This window comes from Phragmites australis, chromosome 8 (genome assembly GCF_958298935.1).
Source record: "Phragmites australis chromosome 8, lpPhrAust1.1, whole genome shotgun sequence".
In the NCBI taxonomy this organism is placed as follows: Eukaryota; Viridiplantae; Streptophyta; class Magnoliopsida; order Poales; family Poaceae; genus Phragmites; species Phragmites australis.
In genome coordinates this window covers 7,858,051-7,871,617 of record NC_084928.1, presented here as the reverse complement: position 1 = coordinate 7,871,617, position 13,567 = coordinate 7,858,051, and the positions used below count along the sequence as shown (strand labels likewise).

Here is a 13,567-nt window from a genome sequence, read left to right as displayed (position 1 = left end):
GGCAACCAGCTATTATCATCAACGAGCAACGGGGACGAGTACTTTTGGAGAGCACGAGCTCTGATTGGAAGAAGCGATCGTCGCCCAACTTTCGAGCGGAGAAAGTAGGTGGCATGGGACGTGCATTCGGAAGCCCTTGAGGGGGGCGTGCTGTGCCGCCGGGCGGATGCCATGATCACTCACGGCTATTCTTTGCTTGTTCCATGGCCGCCTTTACGCGCTGTACAAAGGAGAAGGACCGGAAACGCTCAGGAACAGTGCCGATCTTGCCGTGGCGTGGTGATGGGGGAATGGGCCGGAGTGGGGTGGCGGTGGTGGGTGGGTTCATCGCGAAAGGCAAGGTGGTGGTGAGTTGGTTCTGGAGGGTATGCTTGCTGCAGTCTGCGTGGATCGCCCCGCGTGCTCAATGATAGCTTCTTTTTTTTTTGAACAGGGCCATATTGCCCGGCCTTCATTGGAGATGGGAGGCCATCATTCCTGGCCGTGTTGTGGTGGGCTTAGACCTCAGCGTCTCAGAATGTTTCGGCCTTGGTCGGAACAAATCCTATTGGTCGGTCGCCCTTGGGCCTTGCGGGCAGTGGAATGGTTGCGTGAAGTTTATGTCAGGACTCAGGAGCACGCCGCAACATCCAGTCTTTTTGTACTGAGTAGGGTTCACAAATGCTATCAAGCACCGATATATGACCCCTCGAATTACCGATATTCATGAATATTAAGAATTTCGAATGTAAATTTGAACGAATTCGTGCGGTCAACCTAGTTGATTGAGACAAAATCCGCTCGAATGGGACTTTCGAAATACGATCAGTTTGATCAATATTCGATCAAATTCCACCGAAATGCGATCAAATTCTTTGCATTTCGAAAATGTCAAAAACTAGTCGAATTCTTCGAAAACCGAACGCATTCTTCGCATTTGGGTGAAGTTAAAAAAAAAACAAAAAGCAGCTCAACCTTGTAAAATCAATAAATAATTTATCTGAACTTCAAATCAAGTGAAACAAATTTTGTTGGTTTTCTTGTAACATGATCTACATATTAAAAGTATTTATACTCATGAAAAAATTGAATATTTCTGTGAGAAAATGTATTTGCTAAACCTAGTTAAATGCATAGTTAATTATTTGCTAATTCAAAAATCACGAAACCAATTTTATTAGTCTTCTTACATGATCCTATGCCTTTTAAAAATGTATTTGGTAAACCTAGTTAAATGAAGTGAAACAAAATTTAAAGTTCCTCTTAAGATACGTCCTACACAGAAAAAATATGTGTTCACATATTAAGCTTTTTCTTAACGTGATGGGCCAAATCATCCTATTCATACGGGCAATTTCAGTATTTTTCTTTTTTTAAACTTACTCCATATAAAATATGATGCAAATGACATTATTTTTAAATTTTTTTCACATAAGGTCTTAGAATTGTCTTTAGTATTTTTTTTAGATATTTTTGTGATTTTTTTATTTTTTGAATTTTTTGAATTCAAAATTTGAAAACTAGTCGGTTTGTGAATGTAATGCGGCTCGAATTGTCGAATATAGGTTGATATTCACGCATTTTCCATAAGATGAAGAGTTGTTTGGGCAAATTCCTTATTTGTCATAAGGAAAACTTCCTCTTCCCTTTATGCCACTCAAATTTTAAACTTCCTTTAGTGCCATTGTCGGAGGGTTAACTCCTGTTGTAGGGATCCTGAGGGACCCCTTTTTAGAGATTCGGCCGGGGGATGATCCTGAATATATTCGTCAGAAAAATAAATGGGTATGAATGCGATGGCCGGTAGGGTGGAATGATCTAGTGCGGAACGGAGTAAATGCGCTGGTGTTTAGATAGGTTCGGGCCGCACGGAGGCGTAACACCCTACTCCTGTATGGATACTATAAATGTCTTGAGAATGTCCCTAAAGGATGTTGCTGGTTACAAGAATGTTTATCTATCTTAGAGCCTGAGGCTCCTTGTTCTTTGATCTGCGTGTATCTGCTGGCTTTGAATGCTCTTGATCTTCTCTTCTCTTCGCTGCTTTGAAAAACTTCTCAAAAGCCTCTTTTCTGTCCGTGCTGCCAGCGGCTTTAAATACCCGTCGGTAGTAGCGTGCCCCGAACGGGAGGGGGGACACGAGTTTCGAGACACCATAAATGGAAAGGGCATCATCATAGCCTCTATGCGAAGTGACCGGGGGTGGAAAATACGTCCCACGCCCGGTCATCCGTCACCATAAATGCACTAGCAACATGCGCCGCGGAGAGGGACCACCGGGCAGCCGCAGAGCGGCCCGGCCTTCCTGCCCTGTCTTGTTCTCCTGCCACAGCAGCGCAGCAGACGGAACGCCTCGGCCCTTACGACGTTATCCCGAGATGGGCCGGATGGCACGGGATGGGACCCGTGCTTTTAATGACCCCACGCCCTTCTGCCAGAATGTGGCAGGAACTGACACCGAGCGTGGCGGGAGCAGTTGGGGGTGACAGGCCACGCGCGCCCTTTAAATGCGGCCTTGAGCCTTTGACTGGCTGACACCTCATCAGTGGGCCCCTCGAGGGCTACTGTGAGGGGGGCTCTCTGAGTCGTCGGGGAACCGAGTGCTCGGGGGTCACTGTTCACCTCCCTGAGCACTCTCTCCCGAGAATGCTCTTTTCTTGATCCTCGGGGAACCGAGTGCTCGAGGGTACCGTTCACCTCCCCGAGCACTCTCTCCCGGGCACGCTTGTACGGATCCTCGGGGGACCGAGTGCTCGGGGGCTGCTGCACGTAGCCCCGAGCACTCTCTCCCGGAGCTTCCTTCAGTGGGTCCTTGGCATACTCGGGTGCCCAGGGGGCCAACGCTCGCGGCCCTAGGCATATTTCTCTCGGTATTTAGCTTTCCTGATCGTCGGGGAACTCGGGTGTTTGGGGGTCACCGTATACCTCCCCGAGCACTTTCTTCCCGGTACTTAGACTTCGTAGATCATCGAGGAACTTGGGTACTCGGAGACCACTGACTGTGGCCCCAAGCGCCCTCTCCCGGGACTTAATCTTTTTTACCTTGCGGAGGAGACTCCGCGGAATAGCGCCACGTGGCGGATTGCTGGTCTGGCCTTGGAATTTGGGGACCCCCGGTTCCTGATTCACCGATAGCCATCAATTTTATCTTTCGTTCCTTTTTGGCCATTCCATCCGCATTTTTGTTCAATCCTCCATCAAATTCATTATTCACTTATTCACTATTCACCAATTCTATTTCTTAAAAAACAGTGTTCTTTGGTTTTTCCAAAAATTTTAGAACTTTTTGTACATGTTCCATAATCCATGTGCAACACATTTTAATTGGACTCATACAAAAATCCTGTGTAGAATTTAAACTAAAATTCTCCAAAAAATACTACCTTTATAAATTCTAACAATTGTTAGAGCCTCAAATAGAATTCCAAAAATCTAGGAAAATTAACTAATATTATTATTATGTGATAGACTAATTTCTAAAATTATTTTTAGTCCTATGTTATATGGTGAAAAAGTGAGTTCTTTTGTAATGCTACATTTCCATCGATTCTATCACACTGCATATAAATAGAGCATTCCAACGAAACTTATTTTTTTACCATATAACCTAGGGATATAAATAATTTAGAAATTATTCCATCACGTAAGAAGAATATTGGTGATTTTTCTCAGATTTTGGGATTTTATTTGAGGCCCTAATAATTGTTAAAAGTTATAAAGTTAGTTTTTTTTTAGAAATTTAGTTTAAATTCTACATATGTTTTCTAGGTGGATCCAATTAAAATGGGTTACACATGGATTATAAAATGCATACAAAAAGTTAAGACTATCGATGAACAGCGAATCGATGGAGGATTGAACCGAACTATGGACGGAATTTAAGAAAAGAACGAAAGAAAAAATCGATGGCAATAAAGTAAGTTCAAAAATTTGAGTGGTATCTGAGGGAAGAGGAAGTTTTTATATGGCAAATAAGGAATTTGGCCGAGTTGTTTTGGGTGGATTTGGTTACCTGCATGCTCCTAGCCGGACTCGCACCAGTGAGTCATATGTGTACATATAGTCTGGTTGAGTAGAGAAGTTCTTTGGTTACCCTATGAGGATACAATTTGAACTGCCTTGCATCAAAAACAGTCAATTTTTTGTGTTCTTCGCGAGCCTGGCTCCCTGGGAATGGCCGATTTTTGCGCTTCTCTCAAGGCAAGCCCGGGCATGGGTGGACCTATCATATAGCCAGTGAGGGCACGGGCCGAATATGTCCCCTATTATATAAGCCTATGCTTCTCCCTTCTATTGGTCATTTGCACTTCTATTTCTGCTTTAATATGTGAACAGTGTTTTCTGGTGTCTCGTCGAAATATGCTTTTCTCGAGGATCAGATACTCTTGTTCTATTTACTCATTGTACATTTGTCATAAAGACAATTTCCAAAGCACTATCTTTAACCTTATTTTTGCTAATTTGAGTTGCCACTTAACAGGTTGCTGCAATTATTCCTTTGATGTATATGTGTATTTGCACATATTATTCACTGTTAAGGATAGGGACGATGGTGTTTTATTCGTTGACCCCAGACAAACTAGTTCAGTCAGCTTGCTTATGATCTGTTCATAAGTTTTTCCAGTTTCCCACCTTTTGGTGCTTTGAATGGCATGCATCGTCAAAGACTCTTTTGCACCCTAATCTAATTCTTACATCAAATATTCCACTGCAAATGGTAGCGAGATATGCACCTCCTATTCCTTGCAACTTCCTGAATCTCATTCACCTTGGCGATAATGCTAAAACTACTTTTGAAAAGGTTATAATTCTGATAAATTCCTTTTACTGTTCTGTTTTTAAGTGCATTCTAGGTAATAAATACAATCAATATATCTGGTATTTATTAACCAATCTTCATCTTAAATCTTTATTTTCTTGGTTCGACAGGTAAGAAAAAGTGCTGAGGAAAAGAAAAGTTTAAAAACACTATATGATTGCAAGCTTAGAGCTCCCATAGCAAATACACAGGCCCTGTTTAGAGTTTACAGCTCTTTCTAGGAATCACTGATGCTAAAATTTCAGTACAATATGATATGTTTTTTCACTACACATGTTGAATGCAGAATTTCTGTTATTCTTGTATCAAGGTGCTAGTTTATTTGAATGTTATGTTCTTTTTGAAGTTTACTTACCAGATAAATAAGTCCCAATCAACTGCTTGACTAATCATCCCTTGTACTATTATGTAGAGAATGGGAAACATCGATGACGTTGTTCCTTTCTTCGGGAGACGCTTCAACAGAATCTATCCACTCATTATGGTTGTTTATACTCTACTGGTTGCCGGTAATTTCTTTGGGCATCTGATTGACTTTTTTGGAAGCTTGAAAAGGTTCAAGTACTGGACTGACCAAGAAGAAGATATGGATGGGTTTGATCCATCTGGAGTGATTATTCTGCAGAAAGGTAAGAACTGCATAATTTATCTATAAGGGTATCTTTTCTTGTTACCCCACACATCTCCTTTGTTGTGTACTTGTTCTCTGTTAAGTTCTTATGGGGATTTCAGTTTTGTTTCCCGCTGCAAATAAATGTCAGTGAACTGGGAGCTACTTCAATAGAATAATTTGTCTGAACTTTCAAGTGTTTCGAGCTTTGCATCAATATTTCTCAACATTTTTATCGACTTGAGAGAAATTGTTTTGCTCCGGCATTCATTGTTCTATCAGATATTGCCTAATTTTCTTTTGTACTCTTCTGCAGAGAGAACCTTGATGGGAACAAGGACGCAAAGTCAGTGAGAATGTAAATCCACTAGCAAGAAATACGTCCCCTACAAAAGGTCTATAAAAGCTTAAGCTCCCTCTCAAGATTAAAGTTTTTTTATATTTATGTAGAGGAGTGTTTTTGACAATGATAATTTGGTCAAAAGAAATTGGAATGGTAGTTTAAAATGTAGTTTTTTAATCACGATAAAAATATACAACATTTATTCTTTGAGTGTCATCTCGCTAGATTCATTTGTCACATAATTACTATTACCTTGGGAATCAAAAACCTAGCAATATGATCTATATAACGGGGAATTGGCTAAGGAGGAGGGGAGTTTTTACTAAATCATGGGTTCTAGTTGGGGTAGCTGTCACTTTTTTGTCTATTTGGCTCTGCCATAATGACATTATTTTTTTAAAAAACTAATATGAATTTGATACAGGTAATTTTCAGACAACATATTGATTGCGTTTCTAGAAGTTGCTACAAAAGAAAATAGAAAGGAAAAATATCCTAAAAGCATGTCACCATTTGAAGGTGGTGGCAATGCAAATTTTCTCCAAACATGAGTGACTGTACAACTTTAGGCTATGTGGTTAAGTCTTTTATTTATATTGTTTTCATTATGATGAATAATGAATGATGAAACTTTGTAATAATGAATTGAGGCTGTATACATCGGTTGATGCAAAAGGCCGGAACTTGTTCCTTTTTCTTAAAAAAAAAGAAATTTCAGTGGTGTAAGCAAAGACGTCGATTCTGGAAATGTACAACTGGCGCGAATTCATTTGTTTGCATCACCAGTCCTTTTTCACGATGGCTTTAATATCTGTCATGTTCACTTCCTCCATGAGTCTGCACTCTGCACTCTTCTTTTTGCAGAATTTGAGCACAAAGTTTAGGCCATTCAGAGAGCTTACTCTTAGTTCGTCTTCAATTTGTTTTGCACAGGATGAAGAAACAGCGGGAAACGAAGAAACCGCCCAGTCGAAACATGGTGGCAACGTTGCCCACAAATACTCTTCCATTGGAGAACAGTGCAGTAGTCAGAAATCAGTGGAGCAAGTACAAAAGGGAACTTCATCGACATCCATTTCGCTTGAAGCTAGAAATTCTGAAACGCCATCCTCTGTCAGTGTCGCTGTAGCACCAGATTCATCAGCTGGAATGGCCTCAACATGGACCTCAATGAAGACAGGTCTTCAGAAGTTCAAGACAAACATGAGCTCTAAGAAGTTTCTTCGTTTGAGCCAGTCTGCGTCTACTCCAGAATCACTTGATGAGATCTTCCAAAGATTAAAACGGAATCCGAGCAGTGCGCATGTGGATCACCATGATGAAGATGATGGATTACCGTGACGACAATGACGGTGACAACATGAGCCCAAAAATTCAAAGATCAGCAATGTTTTTTTTTCCGATAAAAAACTCTATTAACCCTTAGTGTTACATCAAGATAATATAAGCACATAAGAGTTAACTTTCAGCTTCTGCATAGCTCGGATGCACACAACAAAAAAAGAAAAAAAAGCCAAAAAGGTGGCCAGCAATCGGGTTACGATGGAGCTCCAATCCGAAGCCTAAACTACCATCCAAACCAGGTAAAGATCTCCTTAGACGCCCGCTCTATAAGAATACATGTCGACGCCACCGTATACTAATATTTCTGCTGCTGCAACATAGCCCAAATACGGAGTAATCGTGTGCATGAAAATATAACCTGCAAAGAAGAGTTAATTTTTTTTATTAAAAATTATGTCATTTTTGTATAGTCACAACTTCCAACAAAACGCTGCCGCTGCTACTATTATTGTCTTTCCAATGCTTACTAATCCTCCGAAGCCAATTGCCAAATAAATTTATAACAGGTAGATAAAGATTGGAGATCACTTGAATGATAAACTATACATATCTCGCAAAACGACAATAAAAAAAGATCAGCAAGGTAGCTTGACATATCTGAAGATCGAATACGAAGGTTCAGGTTGTTGCGGATTGGAGAACAGAATAGGTACAGAAAGAAGCGCACATAGAACTAAAGGTACAATACAAAACGTATAGGTTTTGGTGGGCTTCTGAGGGACACAGGCTTCTAGTTCATAGGAGAAGTGTCAACATGAACGGGTAACATGATGATCTGTCCTGCGCATAGAAGGTTAGAGGCACAAAAATAGAAGGGGTGCGATGCATAGGGAAGTTTTATGCGCGGATCAAATGTGTTTTTGATCATTGCATAATCTAGTGACATGTCCCATGCTATCTGAAACTTACCCAGAATAGCCAGCTCCAAGCATCTACACCATGGAGAGGATGTGGCAAGCTGTGTCTTAGTTGTACACTACTCCTTTGTGCGAGAATATTAGTTACATCTGCCCCGGAAGAAAACAAAACACCAAGTGTCTTTTCTCAAAAAGCAAAATAGAAAAAAGGAAAAGAAGCGTGATGCATGCTGAGGGCCCTACTTGTGCAGCAGTTGTGCGTAACGACTAGAAAATGTCTGTCGCCACTTGACAAAGCAACTCAGTCGCAGTTAGGTCGTGTTTGTTGCCAGTACGAGAGGTATTAGGTTTCTGTCCGTACCTATCATTTCGTGAAAAAGATTGTTTAATTATCTTTGGTGAATACACTGTATCTACTATATTATTGCAATATGTTAGTTAGTTTTTTAGAATGTCACTTTATCTGTACATATAAGTAAATAAACACCTTCATATAATCATTGCATCTGTAGATACAGAGTTTTGTATCTGTCTTTATAAATAATCAAATATTTTTCTTTTTAAAGTTAGTATATTTATAAATCAATTTTTACTTATTTAAAATATACGCTACAGCTATAAGAAAACCTATATGAATAATCAAACACACACGTAATGAACGGGAAGCCTAACCAGTGAACATGATCGGTTTGGTCACGGCACCATGACCGGAGAAGAACAACGCGATCGAGCCGAGTGCAAGATTTTTTTTCTTGGTGATGTTACAAAATGGGCTAGCCTTTCTGCTGCCTTTCGACACCCGGGCACAGGGTCATTCGCACCAGCAGTCACAGCCTCACAGGGGAGAAAGAAAGAAGACGAAAGATGGCGCCAGATAATCAACAGTTCAAACGCAGGAATACACAAACGAAACACCTCAACGCGCTCGCCCACTGCATGGCCGCCTCCAGGCCGCGCGCGCATCAGACCAGCGGCGCGGCGGTGGCGCTCTTCTCCGCGGCCGCTCTGGAGTGCGCGAGCGAGCACCCTTCCTTCCAGTGCCGTCCCCCGGGGTGGAGCTGCTGCTGCAGCCGCGCCCAGAAGTTGCCCCTCTTCGCCTTCTTGTCCGTCTCCATCTCCCCCTCGGGTGGCGGCGCCTCCTCCCGACGTCCCGCGCCGAGCGCCGCCGTCTCCCTCGCCTCCTGCCGCAATAGCAACCCCAGCCTCTCGCGTCGTGGCGGCGCCTGTGCCGATGGCGCGACGCTCTCCTCCCACGACGAGCACGGCAAGGAGGCCGGCGACGAGGAGGAGGGTGCGGCGTTGGCTCCGGCGCCGGAGCGTGCGGCCGCTGCCGAGAGGCGCGAGAGCCGGTCTCGCAGGCAGAAGGGGCACACGCCGGCCGAGTGCCGGTGCCTCGGGTGCCTCCTGCACCGCGCGGGGTCCGCCTCCTTCGACTTGCCCCCGGCGGCTGCCATGGTTGCCGAGCAAATACGACTACACGAACACGAGTACAGCGAAAGAGCAGGAAATGCGCGCGCGTGCAGGTGGCTAGTGTTGGTGCGGCGTGGCCGTGCGGGTGCGTGGTCCTATATATGGCGAGGGACCTGGGGAAGTTTCGCGGATGCAACCGGAACTAGTGAGTTGGGTGTCGGGCCGAGCGTGGCAGTTCGGATGGTGGAGTGCGTCCGGGGGCGTGGTTGGAGCCTGGGGCTTCGTTTTTGGTTCGGTTGGATGGGTCCGGCCGGTGGGCGGCGGGAACCACACGTGTCCTTCAGAACCTGAGGCTGCTACAGACCTACTCGTTTCACTGTATTTATCGATGGTATTTGTCTATCAAGAAATTAAAAGTATATTTATTGTAATATTTTGACTCCCTATCTCTAATTAATGTTTTATAAGAGAAAAATTGTTATATCATATCATAAAATAGGGTATGGATGCAAGCTAACCTAGGCTCCAACCCCCTTACCGTGCAACATTTTTCTGAAGAGCTAAGAGGCAGTTCTCAGTTAGTCCTGTTGACAGCTAATCCAGCCCACAATCTGCACAAGAAATTAGACTGTGGGTTACGGCCATGTAGAAGCAAACACAGATCACATGTGGGCGGTGGCAAGCCTAGTCTCACACGAATGCACATCTCAATATATAGCAAATTTCTAACATATTTGTTGAATTTACGATTTTATGAATATTTTCAATATATTTATATTGTATTTTTCACAAATTTTATACTTGTATATCAGATTGGCTATACTAAAAAAATTCAAATGACTAATGGGAACACCCAACGGAGAAATCATAGCTCCACCAAGACAAACCTAACATGCAAGGAGGTGTGTGCAGATCAAATAGTAACAGTAAATTCATCCGAAATCCGGCAAACAAAATCAGTTGACTACCTCATTCTCATGATGTTTCAACGTGCGCGCCCGTGCATTTGGCATGCGAATAGCGATGCACCAGCACCACCATCCCGCGTTTCAGAGCTAGGTGACCGCGCCGCATCACATGCAAAACATGGACGCACGGGCACGGAGACTTCCACGGCCGCTCCCACCGTGCACGCCACGCCGCGGGGTCGCGCGCCTCGCAGCCCCAGCCCCCGGCCAGACAAAGCGCCGGCCGCCGCGCGTACGGTGTGCCCTCCACCCGGGACCGCGCAGGGCGATCGCCCAGGCGCACAAGGGATACGTTCGGCGCGCACTCCCACGCGGCCTCCTCCTTTCCGCACACGTGATCACTCCGTCGAGTCCAAATCAACTATGAACGTACGTGCGCGCTTCTTTTACACGTCGGCTTCGACGGCTGAACAGCGCGGGCGTCGCCTGTCTTTATCGCTTTCGTGTCCGCCTGCCTGCCTGCTCGGTGCGCAGGGCTCGGGCTGCGCTGGAGGCTCGGCTCTTTTGCTCGCACGGTCGCTGGGGAATGGATGCGCGCGCGTGTTTGCTAGCGCCCGTTCGTGCCATTGGCTGTGGCTGGGCGCTGCGGGCGGCCTACAGGGTAGCGCTCCAGAAGATGACAAGTGCTTTGAAGAGCAGACAAGGCAAGAAGTGACGGGGCTGGTCGTGCAGTGCCTTGCAAAAGGGCGTACATGCATGCAGGTAAGCGCTGGCGCGGGTACGTGCGTGCATCCGAGATGAGGGAGTTGTTTGTCTGTGCTCGCTGTTTCTAGTGTCTGATGCCTGGCATTGGTTTGCAGAAATGAGTATATGCCATCTCTCAGGTTGTTTCTGAACCTCCACCAAAGTCGATATGTCTTGGTCTCTTCGGTTCTTGGTTGTATCTTAAATCGTCCCCACGTGACACCAGTGGATTTTAAGTTGTTCATGACCATGAGGTTGTTTCTACATGACTCGCTTAAGAGAATATTTTGTCAAAGAAACAGCTCCTTGTTCTCTCTTTTCCACATAGGATCTTGCTCCGGTGACAATGCCAAACGACTGCTACTTTATGATATCATCTCCCTAAATTAGGCTTTGCCCACATTGACCCTTGTTTAACATACTAAGGGCATCTAGTACTCAGTGGCGTGTGCTTGGAATAAGTGTATTGCCACCTAATGTAAAAATTTAAGCACAGATATTTGCATGGGTTCTTTCTGGTTTCTTAGCTAGTTTCTGCATGTATACATTTACGGATTTATCCACGTGCTGAAACTGCTCCATGTGGACAATGGTGGACGCATAGGCACATAGCAGGATTGTAGGAGGTAGGGCCAGCAACAGGGCAGGCGGATTAGGTCTCCACGAGTTTTACGTCCAGTGGAAGTGGGTGCGGGGTTGGGTTTTTGCTCGTGGAGGTCATGGGTCGGGTCCCGATTGCGGGTCAGGTCGGAGACAGGGGCTGATTTTTGCCCGTGATCCCTTGGCGGCGCCTAACTCTCGATCGCCGCCGCTTGCCCGCCTCCCCCCCATGCGCCCGCCACTTGCTGCCCTGAGCCTACCTGCCTCCTGGCCGTCGTCGCATTCCCGCCTCCTAGCCACCCCCACATCCGCCCACCTCCTGGTCTCCGTCGCCCGCCCATGCCCGTCGTTGGTCGCACCCGCTCGCCCGCTTCTGCCCGCGGCAGCTACCAGCCGTGTCAGAGGATGAACTCCACAAGCGGGGATCCGGAGGGACCCCCTTTGAGATTCGGCCGGGGGATGATTCTAAATCTACCTCGTACGTGAAATAAATGGGAGTAAATGAGGTGCATGTGGAATGGATGATCGGATGCAGGAGGAAATGAATGCTCTGGGGATTTTAGACAGGTTTGGGTCACATGGAGCGTAATACCCTACTCTTGTGTGTATGCTATAAATGCTATGAGAATGTCTCTCTGAGGATCTGCTGTGTTACAAGGATGTTTGTCTAAGTCTAGAGCTTCGTGCTCCTTGTTCTTCGTCGGCTTGTCTTCTGAGCTCATTAGGTGTGTTCCGTCCGATCCCTCCGCCCTCTCTTCTCCGGGGAGCCCGCCCCTCTTTTATATCCGTCGAGGCGGGTAGCGTGCCCAGAAAGTATGGCGCAAGTTCCAAGATGCCATAAATGGAAAACAACCATCATGGGCTGCAACTCGAGGTGACGGGGAGGGTTGAAAACGCGCCCCCGTCCGGTCTTCGTTGTCATCATTCCGCTTTTCGGCGGGTGCCGCGGGGAGGGCCTGCCGAGCAGCCACCAAGCGGCCCCGCGTGCCCGCCCGGTCAGAGCGAGCCTGACACAGCAGGGCGACAGGCGTTACGCCTCGAGTCTTGCGACGTTATCCCGAGGTGCGCCGGATGACGTGCAATGGGATCCGTGCATTAAATGTCCCCACGCCTCTCCGCCAGACTGTGGCAGGGACTGACAGAAACGTGGGGGGAGTGGTTGGAAGTGACAGGCCACGCGCCCTCTTAAATGCAGCATCGGGCCTCTCACCAATTGACACCTCACCCCTGAGCCCTTGTGGGGATCACCGGCGAAGGATTTCTTAGGTACTCGGGGAACTGTGAGTGCTCGGGGACTACTGTTCACAGCCCCGAGCACTCTCTCCCGGATATTTCTTCTCTTGGTCCTCGGGGAACTCGAGTGCTCGGGGACCACTGTTCATGGTCCCGAGCGCCCTCTCCCGGAACTTGACTGCTCGGGTCTTCGGGGAACTCAGGTGCTCGGGGACCACTGTTCATGGCCCCGAGCACCTTCTCCCGGAACTTGGTCTTCTCGGATCATCGGGGAACTCGGGTACTCAGGGACAACTGTTCATGGCCCCGAGCAGCCTCTCCTGGAACTTGGTCTTCTCAGACCTCGGGGAGATAATCCCCGAGGGGAGGCGCCACGTGGCACTCTACTGTTCTGGTCTCGGGACTTGGGGACCCCTGGTTCCCTTGTCACCGACAAGCCGTCTCAAGCTCTCAGTCACCACCACACCTGCGGGTGCCCACGTGGTTTTCAGGTCCCAATCGGGTTCGGGGCCAAGGACATATTTCCACCAGTTAGTCGAATTGGGTCCGGATCGGATTTTCAGATTTGGGTTTTGGGTCAAGTTTTTCGATTCGGATTTCGGGTCAGGTGCATCCTAGCTGCACCTGGCCCCAACCCGACCTATTACTAGGCCTAGTAGGAGGGGCTCTCCAAATTCTTTCTCCAGTTCCACCTCGTCTCATATCCCTTCTCCTTTTTCC

The 13,567-nt window shown here is 46.3% G+C and overlaps 1 protein-coding gene across 1 annotated transcript; it reads right to left on the bottom strand.

Annotated features, from left to right (window-relative positions):
• Positions 1–8,621: 8,621 nt before the first annotated feature.
• LOC133925820 (uncharacterized) lies at positions 8,622–9,475 on the bottom strand. Its single transcript, XM_062371570.1, has one exon. The coding sequence runs from the start codon at positions 9,404–9,406 to the stop codon at positions 8,915–8,917; it is 492 nt and encodes a 163-aa protein (XP_062227554.1). The 5' UTR covers positions 9,407–9,475; the 3' UTR covers positions 8,622–8,914.
• Between the last annotated feature and the right edge of the window lie 4,092 nt (positions 9,476–13,567).